The 27,096-nt window shown below is 46.9% G+C and overlaps 8 protein-coding genes across 8 annotated transcripts; 4 read left to right on the forward strand and 4 right to left on the reverse strand.

Moving 5' to 3' along the window:
• Nucleotides 1–1,471: 1,471 nt before the first annotated feature.
• EDB93DRAFT_1243247 (Choline/Carnitine o-acyltransferase-domain-containing protein) lies at nt 1,472–4,687 on the reverse strand (the record flags this gene model as incomplete). The annotated part of the gene is made up of 14 exons (XM_041452119.1): nt 1,472–1,766; nt 1,821–2,063; nt 2,125–2,388; nt 2,442–2,536; nt 2,611–2,714; nt 2,768–3,150; nt 3,201–3,280; nt 3,372–3,436; nt 3,482–3,635; nt 3,690–3,776; nt 3,970–4,150; nt 4,206–4,271; nt 4,338–4,355; nt 4,437–4,687. The coding sequence occupies 14 exons, from the start codon at nt 4,685–4,687 to the stop codon at nt 1,472–1,474; spliced, it is 2,286 nt and encodes a 761-aa protein (XP_041302136.1).
• EDB93DRAFT_1323300 (polysaccharide lyase family 14 protein) lies at nt 4,688–6,368 on the reverse strand. Its single transcript, XM_041454984.1, has 5 exons — nt 5,818–6,368; nt 5,679–5,766; nt 5,431–5,630; nt 5,271–5,384; nt 4,688–5,191 (listed from the first exon to the last, which is right to left on the reverse strand). The coding sequence occupies exons 1-5, from the start codon at nt 6,227–6,229 to the stop codon at nt 5,115–5,117; spliced, it is 891 nt and encodes a 296-aa protein (XP_041302137.1). The 5' UTR covers nt 6,230–6,368; the 3' UTR covers nt 4,688–5,114.
• Nucleotides 6,369–6,606: 238 nt separating this feature from the next.
• Nucleotides 6,607–10,369, forward strand: EDB93DRAFT_1255810 (HECT-domain-containing protein; the record flags this gene model as incomplete). The annotated part of the gene is made up of 15 exons (XM_041453845.1): nt 6,607–6,922; nt 6,975–7,077; nt 7,125–7,290; nt 7,340–8,123; nt 8,171–8,456; nt 8,517–8,597; nt 8,655–8,963; nt 9,024–9,163; nt 9,219–9,322; nt 9,376–9,508; nt 9,569–9,749; nt 9,803–9,938; nt 9,994–10,070; nt 10,136–10,232; nt 10,286–10,369. The coding sequence occupies 15 exons, from the start codon at nt 6,607–6,609 to the stop codon at nt 10,367–10,369; spliced, it is 2,997 nt and encodes a 998-aa protein (XP_041302138.1).
• A 110-nt stretch (nt 10,370–10,479) lies between these two features.
• On the reverse strand, nt 10,480–12,799 carry EDB93DRAFT_1094806 (DAHP synthetase; the record flags this gene model as incomplete). Its single annotated transcript, XM_041446637.1, has 16 exons — nt 10,480–10,580; nt 10,632–10,671; nt 10,728–10,944; nt 10,998–11,083; nt 11,135–11,196; nt 11,257–11,537; nt 11,560–11,703; nt 11,770–11,889; nt 11,945–11,989; nt 12,036–12,053; nt 12,114–12,202; nt 12,281–12,355; nt 12,405–12,503; nt 12,558–12,606; nt 12,659–12,693; nt 12,752–12,799. 16 exons carry the CDS (start codon nt 12,797–12,799, stop codon nt 10,480–10,482), a joined length of 1,509 nt encoding a protein of 502 aa, XP_041302139.1.
• Nucleotides 12,800–14,022: 1,223 nt separating this feature from the next.
• On the forward strand, nt 14,023–14,782 carry EDB93DRAFT_1094823 (uncharacterized protein; the record flags this gene model as incomplete). The annotated part of the gene is made up of 2 exons (XM_041446638.1): nt 14,023–14,169; nt 14,225–14,782. 2 exons carry the CDS (start codon nt 14,023–14,025, stop codon nt 14,780–14,782), a joined length of 705 nt encoding a protein of 234 aa, XP_041302140.1.
• Nucleotides 14,783–15,125: 343 nt separating this feature from the next.
• EDB93DRAFT_77044 (uncharacterized protein) lies at nt 15,126–16,414 on the forward strand. Its single transcript, XM_041457404.1, has 8 exons — nt 15,126–15,221; nt 15,290–15,460; nt 15,515–15,526; nt 15,580–15,886; nt 15,937–16,020; nt 16,071–16,100; nt 16,149–16,268; nt 16,318–16,414. Exons 1-8 carry the CDS (start codon nt 15,205–15,207, stop codon nt 16,363–16,365), a joined length of 789 nt encoding a protein of 262 aa, XP_041302141.1. The 5' UTR covers nt 15,126–15,204; the 3' UTR covers nt 16,366–16,414.
• A 294-nt stretch (nt 16,415–16,708) lies between these two features.
• EDB93DRAFT_1179875 (PRP1 splicing factor, N-terminal-domain-containing protein) lies at nt 16,709–20,207 on the forward strand. Its single transcript, XM_041450618.1, has 10 exons — nt 16,709–16,842; nt 16,893–16,961; nt 17,010–17,183; nt 17,252–17,603; nt 17,657–17,953; nt 18,003–18,129; nt 18,179–18,803; nt 18,854–19,112; nt 19,168–19,818; nt 19,868–20,207. The coding sequence occupies exons 1-10, from the start codon at nt 16,766–16,768 to the stop codon at nt 20,009–20,011; spliced, it is 2,775 nt and encodes a 924-aa protein (XP_041302142.1). The 5' UTR covers nt 16,709–16,765; the 3' UTR covers nt 20,012–20,207.
• Nucleotides 20,208–21,044: 837 nt separating this feature from the next.
• EDB93DRAFT_1255815 (major facilitator superfamily domain-containing protein) lies at nt 21,045–23,067 on the reverse strand (the record flags this gene model as incomplete). The annotated part of the gene is made up of 14 exons (XM_041453846.1): nt 21,045–21,116; nt 21,174–21,241; nt 21,292–21,309; nt 21,372–21,403; nt 21,455–21,512; nt 21,569–21,761; nt 21,814–21,910; nt 21,959–22,311; nt 22,360–22,444; nt 22,497–22,574; nt 22,624–22,672; nt 22,726–22,754; nt 22,807–22,833; nt 22,886–23,067. The coding sequence occupies 14 exons, from the start codon at nt 23,065–23,067 to the stop codon at nt 21,045–21,047; spliced, it is 1,341 nt and encodes a 446-aa protein (XP_041302143.1).
• Between the last annotated feature and the right edge of the window lie 4,029 nt (nt 23,068–27,096).

A 27,096-nucleotide genomic window follows, 5' to 3' on the forward strand; every position in this document is an offset into this window, starting at 1 on the left:
AAAAAGTCAGTATTTCGACCATATCTCCATATTCCAACCGCCGTTTTTCTTAATTCTTGGTTCATATGATTCCTGGAAGATGCCTCTAAATGATGTACCAGCCCAGGAAAAGATATTTTTTCCAAAGTTTGAAACCTATTTCTGTTTTGACCATATAAGTTTTAATTCTAACCAAATCTCAAGACCTCACTGTAGGATACCAGTTTGACTCATATCACAATAGCAAGCTTACATAATAATACACTCATATATCACACCATGTCTGAACTGATTCCAGTGACTCCATTCTAATTCCAAATTGCAAAATATGAGAGGTTGATTTCAAAAAGTCTGACATTTGTATATTTGTGCAACATAGGGGTTGATTTCACGCAAATCTGACATTTGCATATTTGCGCAATATGAGGGGTCGATTTTGCGCAAATCTGACACTTGCATATTTGCGCAATATGAGGGGTCAAGTTTGCACAAATCTGACATTTGCATATTTGCGCAATATGGGGGGTCCATTTCACGCAAATCTGACATTTGCATATTTGCGCAATATGAAGGGTCCATGTCACGCAAATCTGACATGTGCATATTTGCGCAATATGGGGGGTCCATTTCACGCAAATCTGACATGTGCATATTTGCGCAATATGGGGGGTCCATTTCACGCAAATCTGACATTTGCATATTTGCGCAATATGAAGGGTCCATGTCACGCAAATCTGACATTTGTATATTTGCGCAATATGAGGGGTCAATTGTGCGCAAATCTGACATTTGTATATTTGCGCAATATGAGGGGTCAATTGTGCGCAAATCTGACATTTGTATTTTTGCGCAATATGGGGGGTCCATTTCACGCAAATCTGACATTTGTATATTTGCGCAATATGGGGGGTCCATTTCACGCAAATCTGACATTTGTATATTTGCGCAATATGGGGGGTCCATTTCACGCAAATCTGACATTTGTATATTTGCGCAATATGAAGGGTCCATGTCACGCAAATCTGACATTTGCATATTTGCACAATATGAGGGGTCAATTGTGCGCAAATCTGACATTTGTATATTTGCGCAATATGAGGGGTCAATTTTGCGCAAATCTGACATGTGCATATTTGCGCAATATGGGGGGTCCATTTCACGCAAATCTGACATTTGTATATTTGCGCAATATGAAGGGTCCATGTCACGCAAATCTGACATTTGTATATTTGCACAATATGAGGGGTCAATTGTGCACAAATCTGACATTTGTATATTTGCGCAATATGAGGGGTCAATTTTGCGCAAATCTGACATGTGCATATTTGCGCAATATGGCTGTTTTAGATATACCATAACCCAGCCTTAACTCTAATGGACTTGCAAAATCATGGGTAGAATGACATAAGTACATGTAATGAATAACGTGAGATAGCGATCGATGACGAGCGATTAATAAGATAACAACACCAATGACGCGATCATTTGGTGCCTATAAAGACTTACCACCACCGTTGAACTTGAGTGCTGCCTGGAGGGCGATGCGCTCCTTGGGGGTGGAGCTTTTTGCGTAGCTAGCCTCGGCAGCATTGAGAGCGTTCACATAGGTTTGGTGGTGCTTCTTGTGGTGAAGCTCCATGATCTGCCTCGAGATGAAAGGCTCGAGACCATCATAGGCGTATGGAAGATCAGGGAGAGTGTGGGCGGCGGACATGGTGGCTTCGACGTATATCAGAGAGAGTGGGTGGTAATCAAGGTCGAGAGAGTGGAAATATGCCAATAGGAGACTGACTCGAGTTGTCGTTTATTTTATCAACGCCCGGGGTGGGCCGCATACGTACCAGTAGTACGCTGCTTGGATTATGTCCTCGTAGTCACTCCCCGATTCGTCTGACCCGTAACCGTGGCCGTTGATTGGCCGACCAGTCTTAGAGTCACGGAGGATACCAGCGTGATCAACAAATGGTGCAGGGCGTTCATTTGCGAAGCGGTGGAGCTGAATTAAGATCCTCTGGACTTCTAACAGATATCCCCGAAGGGTGTTTAGAAATTGGCGCGTCTGTAGATGCTTTGATGAAGCGACACTATAGGACCATTAGTCAGTGTCGATGACACGTCTGTTTGATAATGAAAATTGTGACGTACACGCTAATCCCGTTCTCTTTAATGATATACCCAATACCATACCCATCAGCCGCAACGGGCCCAAATCCAAACAGGCGCAATGCAGGATTTCCACAGTTTGAAGTGGACAAGATAGACGTACTCAATAGATTCCAGCCCGGGTCAGCGAATATTGATGGGAGGACATTCTTCTGAATATTTCTGTTCGGGATCGGGTCATCAGGAGAGGGATCAAGGTTCCCCGTCACCTGGCGCTGATGCAAGCAGTATAAGGTATACAAGTGTCTACAAGATGCCATCAATACTGAAATAGAAGTACAGGTAACAAAAGAACCCACCGGTCTTGGCCCAAGCCCTGGCTGCCCTCCTTCGTAAGTTGTACATGTCGCTCACACGCCTTGCGCAATTTACGGATCTTATCATTAAGCAAACACTCCGAGAAAATGTCTAGATAAACGAATGGAAACAAGTAAGGAAGAAGAGTCCGATTATCATGTAGGCGCTTACTTTCGTGAAGTCGACGCTCTCTGGTTGCACTGTCCGGATCGCTTCAGTCCTCCCGTGAAGGAAGGCCTTCGTCATCGCAGGTTCATAAGTACACTCCGTTCTGCCTATTATGACGTCAGAATTAAGATTGCAGAACCTGTGAACAGGACATTCTGACCATAAAGTCCGAAGTATGCCGCCTGGAAAGCCATCTGCACAAACGCATCGGGGCTGAAACCATGACTCGTGATAAAATTCTTTCCATAACCCTTGAACTCGAGCGCCTGACAATCATTCTGACATATAAGGTCACTCAGGCGTGTCTCAGCATACCGAATGCCAACTCGAATTGAAGGGGTTAGAGTCCACATAAGTTTAGATGGTGAGGTATCATATGAGAAGATTTGAGAGGATATTGGCAATTTTCCGTTGGCTATTGACTTCGGAGGCCTGTAGGATTCAGCGTGAGGCGAAAGGGATGCGTGGAATAGAGTAGGTGCGGATGGGTTGATTGAACGCGCAAGCAGCATTAGGCCTTCAGTAAAGACATCTGCGGCAAACCTGATGGTAACATGAGCATATAGTAAGAAAACAGTTCGACTGGGAGGTACCTCAAAACTGTGTGGCCGTCAACGCCGGTATGTTCAAAGTTGATGCCGGCGGCACCATCTGCACACACGATGATTTGCAGCTTAAATTGAATAACAAATTAGATCAAATACCGACAAGTATCGTGAACGCTGACTCACTTTGTCATATCATCTGTTAGTACACGTGCCAACCTGCACACCTTCCCGCAAGTCATAAGTTCCGCAGAGGAAATTACTGCATAGAGCAGCGAGGTCTTCTCCCTTTTCGCCATTTTGAACGAGCGTGCTGATGCCATCGCGACCTGGAGCTGCATCATCCAAGCAGACTACGAACAAGGCATCGTTAATCAGGCGCAGGCAAGCTGCATTAGTCTTGTCCTGCGCGAGTTCGCGTCGAAGGGAAGACCAAGTCTTCCGATTCTCAGTAGTGAGAACACCAATAGCCGTACGAGCAACCTTTATAAGCCACAGTTAGAGGAAGTAGATAAATGTTGTTCGGTAAGTCCTTACCTCAGTTATTGGAGTCTTGTCAGCATCCTTGCAGATGGCTTGGAGGTTGCGAAGAACCTCACGCTCGGTTAACAGTGGTCGGTTACCCTCATCAAGGGTATCAAATCAATCTAGTGAGATATTAGCGGCTGAATGCATGGGCATGTGTGTCCGACTAACAGAACTGTCCCCTGCGCAAAACTACTATATGACGAGCCGCATCATTCACGAGCATCTTGCAGCCACACTAACCAAACGAATAGATTTAATTTGAGTTCAAATATAATTCTGCGAGACATACCTCTGTTGGTATACGAGCATTCCCGAACAATCTACTGTATTGATCCATATCTAGTGCATGACCACGTACGGCATCGGGTTCAAGTAGACCTTGGCGGAGATCATGAACAAAGCCTAATGAAGATATGATAAGAGCCGTAGCGCGGGGTAGCTGAGAGCCTCGATCCGGGCTAGGATCATTCCTGCCGGTAGTGAGTTAAAGGGTGTTAAAGGCAAATGAAAATCACATGAACGTACTCGAGGACGAAAAAAGGGTTGAGAGCAAGTACTACAGGATCGCTGTGCGAGAGGTAGCTTTCATACCTACCCACAAGGATGAGAAACCCATGATTAGAAGAAGTACCTCGAGGCAAAATAAGAGAAGCTCACCAGAAGTCCTCGATATAGCTGCGAACAACAAAAGGGTGGGAGGTAAGATCCGGAAGCCGTGGTGAAGAGGCAGTTTGATTAGCGATGCACGAAACTCACCTTGCTTTCTCTTGAGCCCACTCATTCAATCTCCTCTGTAGAGCGGGACCTTCGCTATCTAAGAAAGTTCGAACAGCATGCTGAGTGGCAGCATGTTCCTTGTCATCCTGGAGACCTCGAAGAGCAGTCAAGTAGCGTTTGCAAGTGTCATCGAGAGATGGAACTGGGAGCTTCGGCAAGGTATGCTGGTTCGCAAAGGTGCGTCCAGGAGGCGGAGTGGTTAGGCGGAAGGTTGGAGTTGGAGTTGCCATACGCGCAGAGAGAGGGAGAGTAGTAGACACGACGCGCACTAATTAGTCATTTGACGAATGGCTCCCTTTGTAGTTTCTTGAGTGACAGATTAGGCTTGAAAGTGCGGAGCTAGGGAACAGCGGCCAGCCCGGTAGAGACCCAACATGAGCCAAGACTTCAAGTTTGAAATCAACTCAATTGGGATAGCCGGGACTACAGCGGCCATTGATCTCGCGTGTGCGCTCAAACCCCCACCTCGTACATATTCGGGTAGTAGCATCATATAAATACTGCATGCGTAATGTGGCATTTCAAACGACAGAAAATCAAAAGGGGGCTGAGTCGATATATGCCTAAATGCCTCACTGGAGATGTATCGTAGAGATACACGTAGTATGAACGAATACAAAACAACTCGAAACTCGTTCAGAGAACATATGGTGACTATTACCGGATGATGGCTCCAGAGACGTCGGAAAACCAAGCACGTTGATCTTTTGGTGATGCCCAATCAGACTCATGTCCTGAACGATAATGATATGAGAAACCAATTTGCAACGAATAGCATTTGCCAGACAACAAGCAACGGAAGTATTCGCGCACCTCCAAAAAACGTCTGAAAATGCATCCCCTTGATATGGGATGCCTCGTCCTCTCGGAAAATCAAACCCTTTGTGTGGATCACGCATTCGCCGTTAATCCAGAGCTGGAGTTCTCCTAGGATGCAAGATTCAGTATTACCCTAGCAATCACTACGCCTTACCATCAGCTTTGCCTACATCGTTAAGTTTAACACGTTGAGCGATAGTTGTCCAGATACCTGACACAAATGTCCATGCGCCGATTCCGACTGAAAACCCATAATCAGGATTGGCTTTGGAGTAGGGCGGAACCGCAAGAAGTGCATTTGTATTCGTCTCGTTTATAGGTAGATAGGCGTAAATTTCTCCTTTACCATCACGCCTAACAAGACATCGGGAAATAGGTGAGAAAGGTGTGGGTGCTACTCACCTCCACATGAGACGAACATTAAAGGACTTGCAACGGTCGTTCTGCCGTCCGCCGGTGCATCCATAAGCAGTGTCGCCGATACCGCCATCTGCAATTGTACATCAAAAATTCATTCAAGGCCCTGATCGGGGATGCGCACACATTCCTGGCAACTTCCCTCCTTTGACCCACTCCCAACCCTTCTCAAACATCATCCGATATCCAAAAACTACTTCTTTTGCGCCTTCATCCAACAAAGATACAATTTCTTTGGGTCCACGAAGATAAAATCCAAATCCACCAGGGATTTCTGTTTTTGGACTACAGGAACCCTTGGGATATCTGGCCTCCCAAGTAAGCTGAGGGTCGTCCGAGGATGGATGCAGAGAGGGCGGCGGGCATACCACCTCGTGAGTCAACGAGCGCATGATTTTGTGTATCCCAAGAGGAGAATCTGCGAGCGGGACTAGGATGACATCGAGCTCGCCAATTGATGCAGGAGAGGGCGAAAGGGTCGTGAATCCTAGCTGAAAGCTGCTGATTGGGAATAATTGCGACGAAGGTGAAAGCATGCTCAATCTCACTCGGTCCTATATGATAATGCCGCCGAGCTGGCAAGATATATGAAGGGCCAAGCTTAATGATAGCAAAGGTTACAATATTTGATAGTCGTACGCGTAATGTTGTCGTAGTTAAACAGCTCTAGTGACTGGCCACAATGTATTTTACAATAAATATATCTAAAAGTAGAACTTTGAGGAATTCAAAACCCATTCTAGGGTTAGGGTTTATTCGCTGACCAAGCGAGCACGCGTACCATCACATTTACATACTAGTACGACATACTCATTGTAGTACTACCAGGTTACTCCACTCTGACATCGGGCGAGATTACTTTCCGCAGGCAAATCTTCAGGCACCCAAATTTGTTTTAAAACCAAGCACAGATATGCTACCACTCTTTGGGGACGAAAGACGTCGTGAAATCAATCTTGGGGGATCGAGCTCAGTCACCTCTCAAGCAGCCATCTTAAATCAAGCCAGAGCTCGAAGAATCGAGAGGGAAACTGTCCGCAAACGACAAGAGAGTGCAGTTACAATACAGGCTTGGTGGCGTGGCATTACCGACTCCAGAAGGGTTCGCCAGGAACTTCGTGAACTGTTCGCAGGGGATATCACAGGACTCACTGGCCTCCGATGCCTCGTCCTCATCGGACAAGACACCTATTTTATCGATAGATGGGCTGCGGAGGTCCTTGCTCAAGGTGCGCAGCTTCTGTACGACGCCATGCTTCCACCAGCTTATCGTTCATCTAGGTTCGCTGTTCAGCCTTGCCCATGGCCATGATAGAGAACACTGGCTTGTATTGATGCGACAAGTTTTCTTCCTACTTCTACGCTCTGTCTCTGATCGTCCAAGGTTCTGATACATATTATCTATCTCTTGACTGAGCTAACCTGGTCCAGATCTGAACGCGCTGTCTCATGCCTTCAAGTCTTGTGTACTCTCTCGAATCCGGCGTCTGCTGTTGAAGCATTGGGGGTTTCCGGTAATCAGCTCACTGTGAACATCACCGAATATGCTGTAAGGCATGACTTGTATCAATACCTTGCCCGTTCAATACAAACCATTGTGAGTTTCCTTGGTTCCATATTCTCTATATCTCTTATATTGTTCACAGGGGCCGGAGACAAAGACTGCCCCAACCCTACCTTTCTTTGTGGAACTCATATATCGCCCGCTCAACACATTAGAACGCTCGTCAGACGCATTTCTGCAGTGTTTTCAGTCTCTCGTCATCCATATACTTACGACCCCTCTTCTCCCAAATCGAATCCCAATCTCGTCACTCACAGCCCTTTCCGCAAAACTTCCTTTATCTTCATTATCAGTCCTGTCAACTTCTATTGCTGAACTTGTTTCCACAATCCCTCTGCAGTCTCATGTGCATCTTATAGCCAACCTATACGCTTTTACCTCCCCAAGATATACAGTTCTACCTCTTTCGTCTTTGAAAACATATCTCCAGCTCATGACCGCTTCACTGAGCATCCTCCCTGTGCACGTGCTCGATCCCCCATCAGTATCCGATGCTCTTGCCCCCGCAATGTCTTGGGCCGACGATGGCGATTCGGAATCAGAACAGCCGCGAGTTACAGTTGTTACATCTTTTGCTCCGACGCCAAGGCTGCCCCCACTAGATGCTCGGACACAGAAGCGCCTCCAGATCCTTCCGAGTCCTTCGCACTTGAATTCCTTGCTGAAGGCAGCTCAACATGATCATGGCGCACTTCCAGATCTTGTATCATGGCTTGTTAACTTGTGCATCATCTGTCCTACCCGGAAGGGTAAGATACTGAGTACGCTGCTGCTATATGGAGGGGGTGGGCTTGTGCGTGAGATTTATCGTGACTATGTACGGAACTCTCCACTCGGGAAAGATGAAAACATGACATCCTTGATGGGTTCGTCTTCGTGCCTTCTGCGGTGAATCATACTGATTATAATAAAGACCCCTCGCTAGCGTCAGCGTGGCCACCTCTTCTACTGCTCACCGAGCTTTATACTCAATCTCTCTTGACGATGGGTGATGATGAATTTTTCTCCAACTCCCGGACGTCGTTGACTTTGGACGAATTGGTGGCCTTTTCCCGTGCTCTGTTTAACATCGCATTTGCTCTTTACTGGCGTGATGACCAGACGATGATTCAGGAGGGCGGTGTGCCGGGTCTGAGTCTCCGTTGGGCAGGTTTACGAGACAAGATAACGAAATGTCTACAAGCTATACATGCACGGGAGTAAGTCCGCGCATACCATCGTAGTCTTTCAATAATTCATACCAACTCGGTGTCTCTCAGCTCTCGCAAGCCTTTCATGCCAGAGAACCACTGGCATATAAGCTCTCAGATTGACATGAATTCTTTCATAGATGCTGCAGTGTGCGTCGCACTTGTCAATCTGTCATCTCTAACCCATGCTAAGCAACGTCTTCATAGATTCGAAGAGCAGCAGCTCGACGAGTCCTCTGCGCCGCGCGCCTTGACGAAAAGACAGCTCTCACACTTTTCCCCTCGGCTCGGGGTCCTCAACAACATTCCGTTTGCTATCCAATTCGAGACTCGCGTTTTGATTTTCCGGCGCTTTGTAGAAAACGATAAATGGAACCGCAATAGGGACACACGTGGGCGGATCGATGTATCCATTCGCAGAGGCCATATCGCGCAAGATGGATATGACAGGCTGGCCGAAGCAGATCTAAGGGCCCCAATCGCCATAACATTTATCGATCAGTTTGGAGAGCCCGAGTATGTATACAGCATAATATTTGTCCAGTGTATAGATACTGATGGGTGGTTATTCGCTAGGGCCGGAATTGATGGCGGTGGCGTGTTCAAGGAGTTTTTTACTTCTTTGTGCAAGGAAGTGTTTGACACGGACCGTGGACTATGGCTGGCAAATAAGAGGAATGAGATTTACCCTAATCCCCACTCGTACGCTACAGAACGTATGTTGCCCGCAGATCTGTTCGATACTCACACTCACGTTCATTTCCGATGCAGCGCACAATTTAAATTGGTATCGCTTCATCGGACGAATCCTGGGCAAGGCGCTCTATAAGGGCATCCTCGTTGAGGTCGCATTCGCAGGGTTTTTCCTGGCCAAGGTAATTGCCGTATCATTGATAACAAGCTGTCACTTTATTGATTATCGATAAAGTGGCTAGATAAACAAAGTTTTCTGGACGACCTTGCTTCTCTCGATCCTGATTTATATCAGGGTCTGATATTTCTCAAGAACTACACCGGAGATGTGGAAGACCTTGCATTGAACTTCACCGTTGCGATCGAAGGTTGGTCATTGCTAACATGTGCGCTCTGATTGTGTTCTTTCTGACGTGGGATGTCGCCAGAGTTTGGGGTCGCCAAAGCTGTAGACCTCATACCAGATGGCAGCAATATTCCGGTCACCCGGGAGAACCGACTGCAATATATCTACCTTACTTCTCACTACAGACTGAGCAAGCAGATCAAGCTCCAGAGCGAGGCGTTCTTCGAGGGTCTTTCTGATATGATAGACCCCAAATGGCTTCGGTATGTTGGCGTCAAATTAACTCTGCCTGGACCGTTGATACAGCTCCTTTTAGAATGTTCAATCAGCAGGAACTTCAGATATTGCTAGGTGGCGTGAACGCACCTGTAGATGTGCAGGACTTAAGGGCACATACCCAATATGGGGGCTTGTATGATAATGATGAACCCACTATACAGACTTTCTGGAAGGTCAGTATCCTCACGGGCTGCGAATCTTATTATTAATCTTAACTTTCATCTGCAGGTTTTGGAGGATTTCGATCAGGAGCAACGAAGGTTGTTCTTGAGATTTGTCACAAGCTGTAGTCGACCGCCACTTCTGTGAGTTCATAGCCTCTGCTATTTTTGCTTGTTACTTGCTGTTGAAAGCGCTCATCGTCTTTCAGAGGCTTTAAGCAGCTAAACCCTCTCTTTGCCATACGCGATGCAGGGAGCGACGAGCACCGATTACCAACTTCTAGCACCTGCGTGAATCTCTTAAAGGTAAGATGACCTTATGCTGGCATTTATATCGCAACTGACTTATCATAAATCAGCTGCCAAGATATACGAGCGAAAAAAAGCTTCACGATAAGCTCCTACAGGCAATATCCTCTGGCGCTGGCTTCGATCTCTCATAGTACCCTTCTACAACCATCAATTTCACCTACTGCATTGTTGCTGTATCACGGGTATATACAATTGTACAACATCTTGCGGGATGGACCTTACAACTTCCATCGTATTGCTATCAGACTGTGTTTCTTCCTCCAAGGGCGGCATAAATACCGTTTTCTCCTTTGTCACCAAATCTTTCCTCTTTGAAGTAATTCGATATAAGAAAGGCGACGTCTGTCAAATGTGTCAACTGTTAATTCTTTGCCTACATTTAGCTCGCCCTACCAAGTGATTGCTCGAAATTGAGTCGAGGGTCACAGAACGACTTCGTTGAGATTGAGGGTAAGAAGAGCAATCTAATACGAATGTAGTCCGACGCACCTGGTACCTGAGCCCCAATTGTTCTTCGCTGAGCTCCATACTTCCCCCAAGACACTCCGTCACGCTGAAGCCTTCGTCGTTAAGCTCGCCTGTGAACTCAAGACTGACTCCGCCGAGCCGAGAACCACATGCAGCGTGGATACTGATGCAGGAAGTCAGCTCACTGATGATGGTCCCAAAGTTACGCGTTTTGAAGCCACTGCTGGAAGTAAGTGTGCTTGGAATGGCTCAGCGCGTTTACGTTTCACACCATCACGAATGTAAACGTACTTTCCGTGCATAGGATCACACACCCATACGACCGGGTGTTGAGCGCGCTTAACAGCATCAATATGGCCAGCGAGGTGGTCCCCGATCTTGACAGCTTGATCAAAGGTTGTTAAAGACAGTCAGGATGAACAACGCACTTTGCCTGCCCCGTACCTAGTGATGAGTGTCACGCGACCACCCTCTTTGTTTGGATTTACGACTATGAAAGAGGCACGCGATAAGTACGTTCTGTGAAACGTACTCCCGGAATCATACGTACTTTGTAGGAGCTTGATTAACTCCGCATTCTCTAATGAAGGCCCGACCTTGATGCCGATGGGATTGCGGATACCTCGGAAATATTCGATATGGGCGCCATCAAGTTGTCGCGTACGGTCACCAACCCATAAAAAGTGGGCGGAAGTATTGTAGAAGCCCTTTTCCTTCGCAGACGGCAGCCCTGACCCGACGATATCGACTTCCCGTGTCATTGCTTGCTCCCAGTCGAGCATTAACCCTTCATGGCTGCAATTCCCGATCCCATTAACTTGATCTGCCATACTATTCCATGCCATTAGCTGACCTCGTGTAGAAATCAATCTCGCCTAGAACACCTCGACCACCGCCCCGGTCAAAGGGCACACTCTCTCTACCAGAGTCAGCGCCTATCGTGTGGCTGAAGTCGAGTGCGTCAGAAAGACCTTGAGTGATCTTTTCAAACTCGCTCCTGCGGTGGAGACAACATCCGAAATCAGGGATGCAGGACCATGTGCATGTGAGAGGATATACTGACCGTAATGCGGGCGAACGGACATGTGAGAGTGACCAATCCCGCGGGTGATGCAATGAAGCAAATCCGGATGTGAGAAGCCCACGAACGTAATTGAGGGTAGCAGTGGAATGAAAGTAGGCACTAATATGGGTGAAGGATGTTCATGTCAATTATGATGAGGTAGTCAAGCACAGACCTGAGGAGCCTTTCAGGATCCGGGGTTCGATCATTAGGATCAACGCTATTAGAAGTTTAGCTCTCAGTCAAGATAGATTGTTTTACTGTACCCATTAACGTTGTCACCGCTACAATAAGAATTGGAGTCAGATGATCTCTGACTCGTGTCCGAATTGGCCGTTGCATACCGGAAACTCAAAACTTCTCTATTGTCAATTATTTCTGTCCCGCTGCTCCTGGGTTTAGCATATTGCCCAGCAATACGTCCAATGCGTACCTGGATTGCGAAAGCCCGTTGTGAGAATATGCACACTAGCAGATTGATGATGGATTATGGCATGCATCTTCAACGCACCACTGGGAGACGTCCACCCCAAATCAGTATGAGAGAAAACGAAAGTATCAACCCGATCTTTGCTGATATGTTTTGCTTCCAAGCACTTTAGAACGCCACATTGATAATGAAATAGATAGCTCACTTGAGTACAAGCGTCGAAACTTTCTGCGCAATCTCCCGCATGGAGCAAGAAGGCTTCATTCCGTTGCACAGCAGCCAACTGGAAGCGAAGGCGCTCGATCTAGAACACAGTTACGGTAAGGAACAGCAGCAGGTAGAAGCACTGAACACCGACCTCTGCGGGCGTTACGAGAGGGGGTAGAGCATTTATTTTTGTCAAGACTCTGTTTGGCCGTGAGTTACGGATATGTATTGAATCACACGTGTACAACAGACCTTTGGAGATGCTGTTGGTTAGGGTAATCCACCATCTGATATATACATCAAACGTTTGATCATCGATTGTGAGCCTAGATGTGACATTCCCACCTGAGCGGCTGACCTCGATTTCCATGAAGAGGGATGCCAGTCTGCCATTGAGGATATCGTTGGGTGCAACTCGTGTTCTCGATAATCGATAATCTTGTGGTATTAGTAGTGCTGGAAGCCTGGAACAGATCGGATCAATTCCGGATGACTCAGATCGTCAATCAGTCACAATTTTAGCAGCTCTGAACCAACAACGTTCAACTACTAGTCAAATAGGTTTACGCCGGTACGCTCAATCAAATTCAAAGCCCTTTGACACCAAACAAAACTTTCAAGGCTACCAAACCTCAAATTTTACGTGACAAAAAATGAATGCTGATGCCTGAGCTCCGCTAGTCGGACTCAGGGTCCGGCACCACGCCCGAGTCAAGCTGAGCGAAAGCGTTTTTTCAGCTTCTCTTCACCGTTTCTTTCCCTACACGGCATCCTCGCTCATTCTCGTGTTTTCGCCCACCCAATATCGATAAACTTGTCATTTAATTCCGCAATTATATCAATAACGCATTCGTACCCAGCCCAACCACTTTTTGCTTGACCTTGTCGTCTTGCATCAGACGAACCTGGACTGTCACTGCTATCTATTCATTATATTCCTATATTTTGCGCTCGCTCAAAGGTTTGACAGAGTCTGGCAGGACCCATGTGGTGGCAGGTCCTCCGTCAAAGATCTGCTAACTATGGACGGACCTCGAGCCAACTTGGTTTCAAATCCGCTATTTTTCGGACAGACATTTGGTCAATTTTTGCTCGGAAATCTGCTATTTTCCGAACAGGGATCATAATGTGGGAGCTTCCGGGGGCTTTTTTTACCTGGCGCCCGGGCCTGCTCCAGGCTACTGGAGTTTTATATGTTAGCTGGTACTTCGGATTTTCCACCGGACATACCATACCCGAGGGTCATCCCATTGTGCGCTGTCACCCAAAATGAGATATGCCCTCTTTCCGCGGATAAAAATTTGCCAGGCAGAAACTTTCTTCAGCATAGTTGATTCCAATGGAGTGTTCGTAAGTCTGTATGGGCTTCCCCATAATGCATGCAATCTAGATAAGGTTTGTAGCGCGACACGCTGCAGCACTGGAAATACACGTCCTCGGCTTGATAGCCATCGAAATGAACCCTTAGTTTTGAATCAGTTTTGAACTTTGGTTGACACACTTTCCCGGGTAGCCCGTGAATGTATGATCCGTCTTGTCGCGCCGCACTGAGTATCCATTTCTCCAATATAAAAGGCATTTGATGCTCATTCACTCGTTGCCCAGCAGAACTCTCAATGTCTCTTCTTCTGCGCTCTTCCCTTGTCCTTCTGCAAGCATTCTGCAACCAGATCGCATTTACCCCTCCTAATAAAACGCCAGCAAAATGGCGCTATCACACTGAAGAGGCGTCCGTTTTGCAAATAGCCCCATTGATCTTCAAGGTAAGTTAGTGATATTGCAGCGTTTGTATCTGAGTAAAAACTGTGTCTTATTCAGGCCCACACAATAATTCTATGGCTGAGCGCTGCATATGAAGTGATTTCAACATTCCACTATTTTCGTGGATCGTTGCTCTCAACGCAGATTTCAAGCCACGTCGACTCGGTATTCTGTCCTGCACGGCACACGCAACATTTAGTCACTCCCGTGTTCTTGCTCGGAATCACGATGGCTGTTCTCGGGATGTTCATCCGCGTGCGCTGTTTCCACGAGCTCGGTCACCTGTTCACCTTCGATCTTACCATGTATCCTGAGCACAAGCTTGTGACATCTGGGCTTTACAAATATGTCCGGCACCCAGCGTACACAGGCTCCTTATTGCTAGTTGCGGGGATTGCCTTCTCTCATTTGACTCCCGGGAGCTGGGTGAACGAATGCGGTATCCTCGGGCCTGTCAGTTCCGCACTGTTAGGGGCTACGTGGTGGGTTTGGGCGTTGTCTGTAGGTGTTAGCCGTGCATACGCAGAGGATGGTGAGCTCCGCAAACTATCTGCATCAGAGTGGGATGCATATGCGGCGGAAGTGAAGTTCTGGTTTGTACCAGGATTGCTGTGAACCTGTGGCGTGCGTCATCGGTAGATCAGTTCACCTTACCACCTTTCCTTGTGTTGTCACGATCCACTAGCAGCAACTCATTTTAGACAACCGATCTCTCACGATTTAGAATTTACATTTACACCCAGATAGCTCTTATGTGCATTCTATGGTTCCGCTAGTCTCATCTGCTTTTACTTAATTTATGCTAGACTATCGCTTCTCCATAAGCCTTGAATATTTACGATTCACAATGTATGCGGTGATGTAATTTACTGCTCAGCTGAATTGTTGGGTAGCACTTTTCGCATCAATGTACTTAAACAGTAACACCAGGATATGTTGCTGCACTCCGGACCTTGCTTTGATTGCCTTTTTGGGATTTTCTCACCGCCCAGCAAGGTAGCCTAGTACTGGCGTCTCTTACATAGCTTATCGATACGATGTCGCATCACACTAGGTGAGATTACAAGGTTCTTGTGCACATGTCGAGCGCTGAGCTCCTCGTGGTTACGTTGAAAACTTTAGTGACTTTAGTAGCCCTCCTCCGGCGTACCAGCATCATGCTTCAATGCCGCAAACATCTAATCATACTTCGCAAGGAGACACACACGATCATGATTGTCATAGGCATCACGGACAATGCCAGCCCACGATGCATATTGTAGTACCAACGATTCCTCAGTCTACTAGGATGGTGTAAGCTTTCATTCCGTACCTATTCCTTTCAGTGCTGATAGTTGTGATTCCTAGAATTCATTCAAGGCATGATGCGCAGCGCACAAAATTATGATGCAGCTATTGATACTCATCTTCAGGTACAATGAGGTTGACCCTCTCCTTCCAACAGGAAGACGACGGAACAATGGCCCAGGATGTTGCTTCTTTACAATTCTCGGAACCGTGATCATTTTGGGGGTGTTTGCCATCGCTTTCTTCTCATTTGCGCCCCTCAATGAGTTTTCTTGGACCAATATCGAATCTCATTCCTGCACCACTTATGCAACAAAGGAGTACGTGGCAGAGCTCAACGCGTCTCGTTGGAACCGTCATAGGATGAAAATCTGCATGGCTACTCCGGTGTTTGTTCATGGCTGGCCTCACTGGCCCTCCAGATGCGAAGATGTTGGTCGACATTTCCGTTAGTCCTGATAATACATTTTGACTTTGTATAGCGCTCAGGCACGGCGATTGGCTATTTTGCCATTAACCATGACGAACCAGACTGCGTTACTTACTGGAGTGGATATAGGGACATGGTGAGTTGATAATATCGTTTTTTACTCATTCTAACCATTCGATTTTGTAGGGCTGTTCCGCTAGAGGCTCGAAGAAGAGGGTGAGAGCATGCACTATTATCTAGGACTTAATTTGATCATTCTGGCAGCACATCGAGCAACGTCTCGAGAACTTGCCTTTCCGAGCAGATTATAAGGAGTTTTGTGCAACAACCCCTACACGTTTCCTAGACCGTACATTCTCTGGCGCAGACTCATGCGTGAATAATGTATGTGCATATTGCATCCTTATATCTCAGTCGACTGACATACTATTAGATCTGGGGCGTCTACGGACAGTGGTTCATCGACGACTATAGTTGTTAAAGCAAGCGACGAGCGTCGTTTCTCGTACTCAACAACTCGATCCCTATTTCTTATCCCATGTACTATTTACTGATGCAAACTATGCTTTGAGTACTTTTCATCTTGGCTCATTGTACGTATTGGAATGGAGAATGCCAGATGTAACGAAACAGCTAAGGCGATTCCTCAAGGACTTCAAATATTGATGTGCTGCCGTCCGTTCATCAACTTTCCTCCTGATAAAGACCAGCAACATGCATGAACGGAGGGCTATAGGGTAGATTATGCATAATTATTAATGACCCACCGAATCGCCGATAAACACATGACATACTGCTTAGTCATCCCGCACTTCCTGCTTCATCGACGACGTCGACGTGCCCCAGCCTTCTCTTCAACGGCTCTGTTGTAATTAACTACGATGGCGTCAAATAAAAATAAGCTTGCATTCTTATCGATGCCAGCTCCGGCATCATATGTCGCTGGTCTCGGTCGAGGGTCAGTATCTCTCGTATATCAATGCATGCTACGACCTAACAATACGATAGCGCTTCTGGATTCACGACTCGTTCAGACATTGGACCTGCAAGAGAGGGTCCGTCTGCAGAAGTTATTGCGTGCGTTTGAATATTTTTCTTGGAAAACTCAATTCATTCTTTGCACAGTGAAGCCCAAGCTAGGCGCGGTGAGGAGCCCGAAATCGATCCAGAACAATTTCAAGACCCCGACAATGAATATGGCCTCTTTGCTGGCACAACTTATGAACAGGATGACGAGGAAGCTGACAAAATATATGATGATGTTGATCAGAAGATGGACTCACGGCGTCGGGCACGCAGGTGTGTGCTTTCCGGTTAGTTATATCATTTTATCGTGTTCAGCTGCTTCACTTTGTTTTTCTATTCAGGGAGGCGAGAGAGAATGCTGAGCTTGCGAAGCACCGAGCTGAGCGCCCCAAGATTCAACAACAATTCGCTGACCTGAAGCGTGGTTTGTCCGTCGTAACCGACCAGGAGTGGGAGAGCATACCAGAAGTGGGTAATCTTACAAGGAAGAAGCGGCGAAAAGACGAAAGGACTTTTGCCGTTCCTGACAGCATCATTGTCGGTGACCGGTCCAAGTCTGAATATGAGAATTCCTTGGACACTCGGCAACAGCAAGCTAATGGCTTTGAGACTCCTGCGGAGGCAGGCACCATGACCAATTTCGTCGAAATTGGCCAAGCTCGTGATAAAATCTTGTCCTTAAAGCTCGATCAAGTATGTTGTCTGCTTATCATAGCACTCATTGCGTCATACTCATTGCATCTTAGATTTCTGGGACAGCCACTACTTCTGGTTCTGCTACTTCTGTTGATCCGAAGGGCTATCTCACATCACTCAATAGCGTTGTCCTCAAGACTGAAGCCGAAATTGGCGACATCAAGCGTGCCCGCATGTTGTTTGACTCGCTTGTCAAGTCAAATCCTAAACACGCCCCTGGTTGGATTGCAGCTGCATGTCTGGAGGAACACGCTGGTCGTATGGTTGCTGCAAGGAAACTCATAAAAGCAGGTTGCGAACAGTGTCCCAAGAGCGATGACGTATGGCTTGAGGCAGCACGGTTACACGTACGTGAACCATGGTACCCTTTATATTGTCACTGATCTTCCCTTCTAGAATAACGACGATGCAAAAGTCATTCTTGCAAATGCTGTTCAACATGTTGGTCAGAGCGTTAAAATCTGGCTTGCAGCAGCAGACCTCGAACATGATGGTAAATCAAAGAAACGGGTCTTGCGTAAAGGTATACAATTCCCATCTAATCCACCGCAATCCACTTACACTACAAACAGCACTCGAGAGTATTCCCAATTCCGTTCGATTATGGAAAGAAACGGTTAATCTCGAAGAATCAGCTACGGACGCCCGCATACTCCTCTCCCGCGCCGTGGAGGTGATCCCACTTTCCGTCGAGCTCTGGCTTGCCTTAGCCCGTCTCGAAACCCCTGAGCGCGCCAAAGCTGTCCTCAACAAGGCCCGCAAGTCAGTTCCTACATCGCACGAGATCTGGATTGCCGCTGGACGCCTACTCGAGCAAGAGGCCGTAGGCGACCCCGATAAGTCCACGGAAACCAAAAACAAAGAACTAGAGCTGGTGGACAAGACCATCGAGCTTGGTGTCCGGCAACTCCGGCAGCACCAGGTGCTACTCACGCGCGAGCAGTGGCTGAAGGAGGCAGAGCGGTGTGAGAGCGACGGCAGCCCACGGACGTGCGAGGCAATCATTAAGGCTACAGTGAGTATGGAGGTCGAGGAGGAGGACAGGTTGGATACATGGGTTAGCGATGCAGAGAGTGCGGAGGCGAGGGGCATGGTCGGGACTGCGAGGGCCGTACTTGCGTATGCGCTCAAAGTTTTTCCAGATCAGCGGAACCTCTGGAGAAAGGCTGCAGATTTGGAGAAGGCGCATGGCACCAAGTATGATAATATTTTGCAGGATGTGTGTCATGTACTGAACTTTTTTTTAGGGAATCGCTCGATGGAGTGCTCTCTCAGGCAGTGCACTATTGTCCGCAGGCAGAAGTTCTCTGGCTCATGTCAGCCAAAGAGAAGTGGCTGGCTGGAGACGTGCCAGCGGCACGTGAGGTTCTCGAAAAAGCTTTTATCGCTAATCCCGAAAGCGAACAAATCTGGCTTGCCGCAGTCAAACTCGAAGCCGAAAATGGTGAGCTGGGTGTCGCAAGGGAGCTACTAGTACGTGCACGGACAGTTGCAGATACTGAGCGAGTAAGTGTCTCATCTTTATACCCGATCCACAAACGGTCTGACCATAACTTGTCAGATCTGGATGAAGTCTGCTGTATTTGAACGCCAGCAAGGGCAGTATGCTGCAGCGCTTGAAACTGTCTCCACCGCCCTATCTAAATTCCCTAAGTTTGCCAAACTGTACATGATCCAAGGGCAAATTCGTCAAATGGAAAAGCAATACTCCGCTGCACGTGCTTCATACGCCGCAGGCCTCAAGGCTTGCCCGAAGGAGATTACGTTATGGGTACTTGCGAGCAAGCTGGAGGAGCTTGATGGAAAGAGCATCAAAGCTCGCGCATTGCTAGAAAAGGGACGGCTCGTCAATCCGGCAAACGAAATCTTGTGGGCAGAGTCTGTTGGTGTGGAAGAGCGATCTGGTGGGGCTGCACAGGCGAAAGCGATGCTCGCCCGTGGTTTACAGGAATGCCCGTCGTCCGGTCTCCTATGGTCAATGTCTATATGGGCTGAACCACGACCAACGAGAAAAAGCCGCTCTGTTGATGCACTGAAGAAAAGCAAGGATAATCCGCTGATCACATGTACAGTTGCGCGTTTATTCTGGGCGGAAAGGAAGATCGAGAAAGCGAGGCAGTGGTTCTCGAGAAGCATAGCTACAGAGCAGGATAAGGATATCGGGGACCATTGGGGATGGTGGCTCAAGTTCGAGCGCCAGCACGGCACACCCGTGCGTCGATCGTCATACACATGAGATACTTACTAATTGAGTTCTACAGGAATATGTGGAGGAGGTTATTAGACAGTGCATTGCTGCTGAACCACATCACGGGCCTGTGTGGCAAGTCATAGCGAAGGATGACAAGAATGTTGGGAAGAGCACCAAGGAGCTACTCGCGATGGTTGCGGACGCGTTGCAATGAATACTTCCTCAGGGACTTTGTGGAGATAGTTATTCCTCATACTCCAGGTCGTATTATATGAGCATTTTTATGATTTTGTACTAAGCTTGAAGAACACTCAACAGTCTATATCGATGACTAGCAGGGTGGTAAGCTGCGCTTCATAACCAATCCAATTTTTACCATGCATGCCAATATCAAACGATCTTGGAAGGTACTCGTCATCAGATGCTCATAAATAAGATAATCAAGGCGGCATGGCATCTGTCTGTCTGCATTATCAGGACAGTAGTGTAGCCTGCCTATTATTTCGACGGGTCAAGTGTCCCCCATCAAGCACGCACATTCACCAGCTCGATTGCTATTGTTCCCACACGTGATGCTTTGTAAATTAGTGGCGGTGATATAGCTGACCGAAGCTAAGTAGTCCTCGCAAAGGCGTTCGAACACCGGTATAGTCAAAACGGCTCCTCCCGTGCCGAGGAGCCAGCTAGTATTGCAGACAAACAACAGTTGCCGTGAATAAGTATGAGAGCCTCAAATACTAATCGAAAAGACGAAGGATTGACAGCGAAACTAAGCGATGAGGTGGGAGTGGTAGGTGTTCAAAAACCAGCTAGCGAAGCGACGTAAAAGGTTAGAAAGAGGGCTGTTAGAGCAATCTGTACGACTAGCTTACCTAGCGAAGCGACGGGAAAGGTTAGAAAGAGGGCAATCCTCAGCTAAACCTAAGTCGCCTGCTAAGTAAGCCCTACTCCACTATAGGAGCAACCGGAGCCCAAAACATGGGTGAATGAAACACACTGGTCACGGCTGCCAACGACCAGCGCAGGTCACGCCCACTCAACGTGGAAGTATTTGAGTCATACTCAAACCAAAATTGTCACGTCGTTCGCAACGACGCTGGTAATCACGCGACCCATTAGCTTAGTATAAATAAAATTACACCCAATGCAAAATCTAAAAATTCTAATGACACAAAAAGCTGCACAATGACTTTTAGAATCTATCCTATATCAACGTCCATTGACTCGTTCGACGATGAGTCGCTCACTTAGAACTTATTTTTCCTGGTGCAAATGAAACCCGTGAAGCCATACATCACGGCACCAACCAGTGCAGCGACCTGTGATCCAGGTAATCGGGTCAATGCATGGAAAAACAGAAACGACAGCCAACTCACCCCAGAGAACAGGGCGGGCTTCCACCAAGTATAATTCGATGAGAGCAGAATACCGGATATGGGTGTTCCTAAATAACCAATTAGAAGTTAAAACAAGAATTATCACGAATGCATTCACCAATCAAACTTCCGAATCCTGTAGTGAATGCGTGAAAATTAAACTCAAAAGAATCTGAAAGGGAATCTGATCCTACTCACCACCAATAAAAAATAAAATTCCCATCCACCCGCTGCGGCCAGATCAGATGGTTTGCACAGATCAAGCTTAATCTATCACTCACCCAAGCTCAGATGGGTCCGGCGCTAAGATAGCCGCGAGTGGACCCAACATTGCGTTATCTGTATGATCGATCAACACATTCAACTATATAGTAGTGAAACGGAAAACTACTTACACACCCCCGAAGAATAGCCGTAAAGCACGCCAAGAATAACGACACTGGTCAGGCTACTCAATCCTATAGTGCCCAAAATTACCAATCCGCATAAAATTGCCGAAATCACGGTCAAGTTTGGGACTCCTATATACGCTGCGGTGTACCCTGATGTAACTCGTCCCACACAACTGGACACATTTAAAATCACGAGCTAGTGAACGCATCAGTAGGAAAACCACTGCTTGTATAATGCTAGATCCCACAGAGTAAAACGAAAAGCTGGTGCTTATGCCGTGCTTGATAGAGTCGAGTTGAAGAAAGAATAAAGGGTAGTAGAAGCCAATCTGTATAAGAAAGGCCCTGAGTACAAATCAGCCATCCGGATAAATTTGAGAGCCTGTGAGTTACCCTGCCAGCGCAAAAGCAAACGGAACATCCTGAAGACATTTTTTAGCTGCTGCAATGTAATTCACTGGTGCCGTCGGTGGATCGAGGCGAGTTCGCATACACAAGCATGCAATCAAAAGGAGCGCGCTGAGAAACCCTGCGCTTGCACGTACGGTATTGGCAAAACCAAGGTGCCCATTCAGGAGGTTGTTAAGCATAATCGGATGGATGATAGCACCCAGCGATGAACCCGGAATAACGAGCGTCATTACCAGCGTACGCTTTCTCTTGAAATAGTGCGAGACGACAGCCAGGCTCGGAACGTACAGGAGCCCCAACGCGACACCAGAGCATAAGCCTTGAGTAAGGAATATCTACATGGTGTCATGAAACGAAAACGTCAGAAAGCTGAAGGACGTTACCTGGTAGTACTGATCAGGCTTCGCGAACGATAGCATAAAGATAGATAAGCTCTGCAAAAGTGATCCGGTGATGACAAGATGATAACTAGTGGGAGCCTGCTGAGTATCGTCTTCAACACACTTTGATTTACACCTACAAATAACCTCGGTCATACAGTGAGCCTGCTACAAGGCTCATAGCGGTGCCTAAAAATGCATTAAAGCTCCCAATGGATCTGCAAGAGACTTTAGGGTACTCATAACAGAGGAGCTAGGACAACTCACGAAATAGCAAATGGTGTCTCATTTGTGAGGTAATGCTGAGTATAGAAGTCTGCAAAACAAATTTAAATAAAGTTACTTGCTCACTTTCATGTGCAGCAATACCTTCGTATACACCAAATGAGGTTGTGTAACTTTTAATCTTCAGAGCGCCATTTTTCACCGATAATACAATGAAATGCTCACCCCCAACCACAGAATAGTATAAGAAACCTAAGTAATTCAAGTAAGAGTCAGTTTGCAGTCCAAAATTGAATCTTCTTACGACCCAAAGGCAGTGGACCAAGCTGCGAGACCGCCTTCCGGAAATTCATCCAAACGTGAAGGAACGACGGAGTCATTGGAGACTGATGATTCAATGTCCAACACCTTGAACCCCTCGTTGTCCGAGTCTTGGGTAGTTGGAGGTTCCGTAGAAAGCATTTGAGGTTTGGTTTCGACCGCCATCCGTGGACTGAGACAGGTGACACCGTTGTACAGGGCCATACCCACACCGCGATTACGCAGTACATTTAAGTATAAGTGAATTTTCGTACTCACACGTCTATTCAAAGCTTTACAGCAAGAACACCTGAAGAAGGTGCGACGTCATCATGGCCAAACCAATAACCAAGAAAAAACCCACAATAGCCCATCGGCAGATGACAGCGCAATATCATGATTCGTAGATGGACGCATGATAATTCAACAGCGATAACAAGGACGGGAGCTTCCACAAGGAGACAGAAAACTTCATGACCAGTCTCCTGCGTTGCTAGTTTTGCGCTAACGGAGATTAATCTTGCACAATCCCAAGCTGCCTCGGAAGTCGAGCATAATATGTTTTTGTAAGTTGATATACATATAGCCCCATTATACATGTCCCGCTCCATCGGGGCACTTGAGCTATTTTGCAAACACTTGTCCACTAACCCCGACTTGCATGGTCTATGATCTGACTCTGGGAACGAACGATTAGGAAGGCCTTGAGGAACGGTGATACTATTCCGTGGAAAACATGGTTCACATACCGTACGTATTTATCACGCCATGGAGTTTCGAACGCTAAATACAATGAGCATTAAGAATATGGCTTCCTGCAATGTGCATGTGAACTACCGATTCCCCGGATCAAAAGATGTCTTGACACTCCACAGGATGCATCAGATAAAGCTGGAATTCATGGGTTCTAGATTCGGAGATAATTAACAAGCCTGGTAAGATTGCTTTGTTTGCTACAACATACTAAATTAATAAATGCGCTCTTGCACCGCGCTGGGCTGGCGCTTGCTGGACGAGTCGGGGAAAGTCGGCAAGTGGTGCGCCGAGCATCGCGACGATTGTATAGTTGGGTTCTCTGTCACAACTCGAGCCTACCCTGGTTCTGTTTCAACACATCGATATCCCACCATTAATCTGCAACATTGTATCGCTCCCAGCTCTGTTAATGGTCACTTTTCTAGTATGCACGCCGTTAGTTTTCGTGCCACCAGGCGACGACCCAGCTGAGCCTACGGCACGTAAGAGGCCTTATCATCGACGAGGATGTCGAGAAGTGAGTCTGGAAGAATGCCGTTGAAATTTTTTGAATGAAACAGTACGTCACGTCTTCATTCGTGATACAGCCAATCAGGGTAGACCTAGCACAATTTGAACACATGCTTTCTGGGCTAAATAAACAACCTTCTCACCCAGCTCTAAATGGATTAATGTCGAGCGTGAACAATGAGTGGGGCGGATGTACAATAGTCAGTACGATGCTGACTGATGGGCGATGGGCCAGGACGGGGGCTCGAAACATGTAAAGAGAGATCCGGGCTTGGAATTGATGTGTCCTGCAACTCGGGATACATGGTGGTAACTTGAAGGTGAGGATGATGAAATACTGTCCTAACCGTTGTCCACAACCGCATGGTAGACAGTACTAGACAGTATTAGTACTTGACTCGGATATCTCACTGAGGCTCTGAACTTGTTGAACAGGCTGCAGAGAATTAAAACTCCGCAGCGTTAACTGAGACTTTGCCACTACCGTGACCGTGTGCTCGTACTGTCAGTGACTTACTATCATTCGACGGGAAATGCACAATTTACACTTATTGCTGAATAGCAACACAACAACAACACATATTCGTATCGGATCTACTGTAGTGTATACTTTAGGTCTCTGTGCATTAGGCCCAACAAGAATTTTTTAATTTTGTTGCGAGCTTGTTGCAGCGGCAGCACTGGAAGTTGAGGTGTCGAAAACACAATAGAAATGCACACTAACTAACGTGCAAAGCGAATGAAAGTCCAGTGTTCCGCACCGTTCATAACTTCAAGCTTCAATAACGAGCTCCAAATCAAACTTCATTGAGGGAATAATATCTAGTAATAAACACTAGGATGTGCTGAGTGATCATTATTTGCTGAAACTCTATTTAATGGTGCAGGAAGGCCATGCAGGGGGTAAGGCATGTATCTGCCAGTGGACGGCCCAGCATGTAGCTGTGGTGGGAGGTCTTGTGAAGTTCGAAGAGGACGAGCCCCTTCTGGGGCTGGCACTGGCTGCATGAATCGTGTCTCGCGACCTGGATAATGGAGTGGGTATGCAGGTGGTGGATTAAATGAGGGGAAGGGTAAAGGACCGTTCATTTGCTGTGCCGCTTGACTCGAGAAGGGAGCGCCGTTACTATGCATAGCTATTCAGACATTATCAGCAACAAAATAAACATGGAAGTAAGTGAAATACAACCATGACTGATGCTTGGAACGAGCTGCTGAGATGGTGTAGCTTGAATGGGAGCAGTATGGTCAATTCTTGGTCGACTGTCCTTGTAATGTAACAATGTCCTCTGGTGTCTTCAAAGGAACAGATGCTGATATGTGCCGATTCTGCCGAATGCAAAGAAAGCGGAGACTCAACCAAGCCGAGAGTGTGATTTCCCAATCTAGCCTGACCGTCACGCTTTGCTCATGAATCGCGAATAGCATGCTGTGGTGGTGTCCTATTGACATAGAAACACCTGGAGTAGATTTAGGATGGTGCATTTCACATATTTTGAACTTTCTGTGTTGATAGGTTAATGGGATCTGGGTGGATCTTGGATTTAGTGTCCAAAAATCACTCATTTTGGGCACACTCGCACAATGTTTCATCTCGGGAAGGCTTCACAGCACCGATTTTAAAATTTTGAATTGGTAGTATTATTGAATGTATGCTAATAATTGTCCACCAGCTGTTCCGAATGAAATATATGTAGAGTGGTGAGCTCTGGAGTGCATTGTGCATTATCCATCGATTGTGCATTCCGAATCAGGTGATAGTATGCCAGTACTGATACACGGTAGCAGAAAGAATCCACTTCATAGAAAACCCAGAAGCCGGGTGTCTGACATATCTACGAGTGACTGATACATGGGTACTTGAAGGTATGTGAGAATGTTCGAGATCCCCAGATTTCTGACATGTTCACGGCTCGCTAATAGTCGGAGCACCGTGTTGACGGCGGAGAAGATGTTCTCAAATTTTGTGTAACACGTCTTCTAGATTGTTCATACTAGTGGCTGGGTTTATTGAATTGCTGTGTGCTGGTGCGTACGTTGAACGGTGATTGCTCATATGTACTTCACTGCTACCAAGGAAATTTGGAGCTATTGAAAGAATTTGTCACGAGTAACAGGGATGGTAGCCAGACTCTTTCCGCAGGTCGCATCGGTTAACAGGATCACACGCTCATGCCTGAAATGCTGGTTATCGGACCTACAGTTGCATGCCTTGTTCAATGTTTTGATCGTGACATCCTGCAGCTCAGGCGAACAACACCCTTCAGTAAATATATCCGGCGTCTCGTCACACCTTACAAGCTTATACACGGCTCCGATGCCAGCATTCAGATATTATCCCACTATCACCAGATACAAGAGCAATCGAGTGGAAGAAGCTAGGCAAAGCACCGCAGATTTCAAGAATGGCTCACTGTCTGGGCGAGATGAAGACTATAATGGTTGTTAGATTTTTTTAAACAAAATCCGTGGTTATGGTCTGCTGAGACCAAGCACTACGGTCCACACTTCTCGCTAAATCGTTGACCCCGAAGGTTTTGCATAAACAGCGTCTAAATTTCCATTTGTGTCCCAATTCCGACAGCCTTGATTTTCGCAGCTATCACAAGCATTTGGACAGAGAGCAGCAAAATGATTCTGAAGCTTCGAGAAGTGTCTTTGCAATGCTTCTCTCACTTCGCAATGACTAATTTCGATGAGCTAGACCCAACCTCGGTGCATATCCTCTCAGGCGGCGGTTCAATTTTTTCTAGCGCTGCGATAAGGCGTCGCTAAATTCCACTAGCTGAAAATCGCAGGACCGGCCACCCCCAGTCCCTTGGTAGCTGCAGATCGATCACCCAGCCTCCCGCCGAGGTCGATGATAGGGTAAATTTTGTGTTCCGATAATGGTATTCTTATGACCCGCTTCGTCGCCCCTTCACCCATTTGTCCCCTTTTTCGGTGCAA

Source organism: Suillus bovinus (genome assembly GCF_016758785.1).
Source record: "Suillus bovinus strain UH-Sbo-P2 chromosome Unknown EDB93scaffold_103, whole genome shotgun sequence".
NCBI classification, from domain to species: Eukaryota; Fungi; Basidiomycota; class Agaricomycetes; order Boletales; family Suillaceae; genus Suillus; species Suillus bovinus.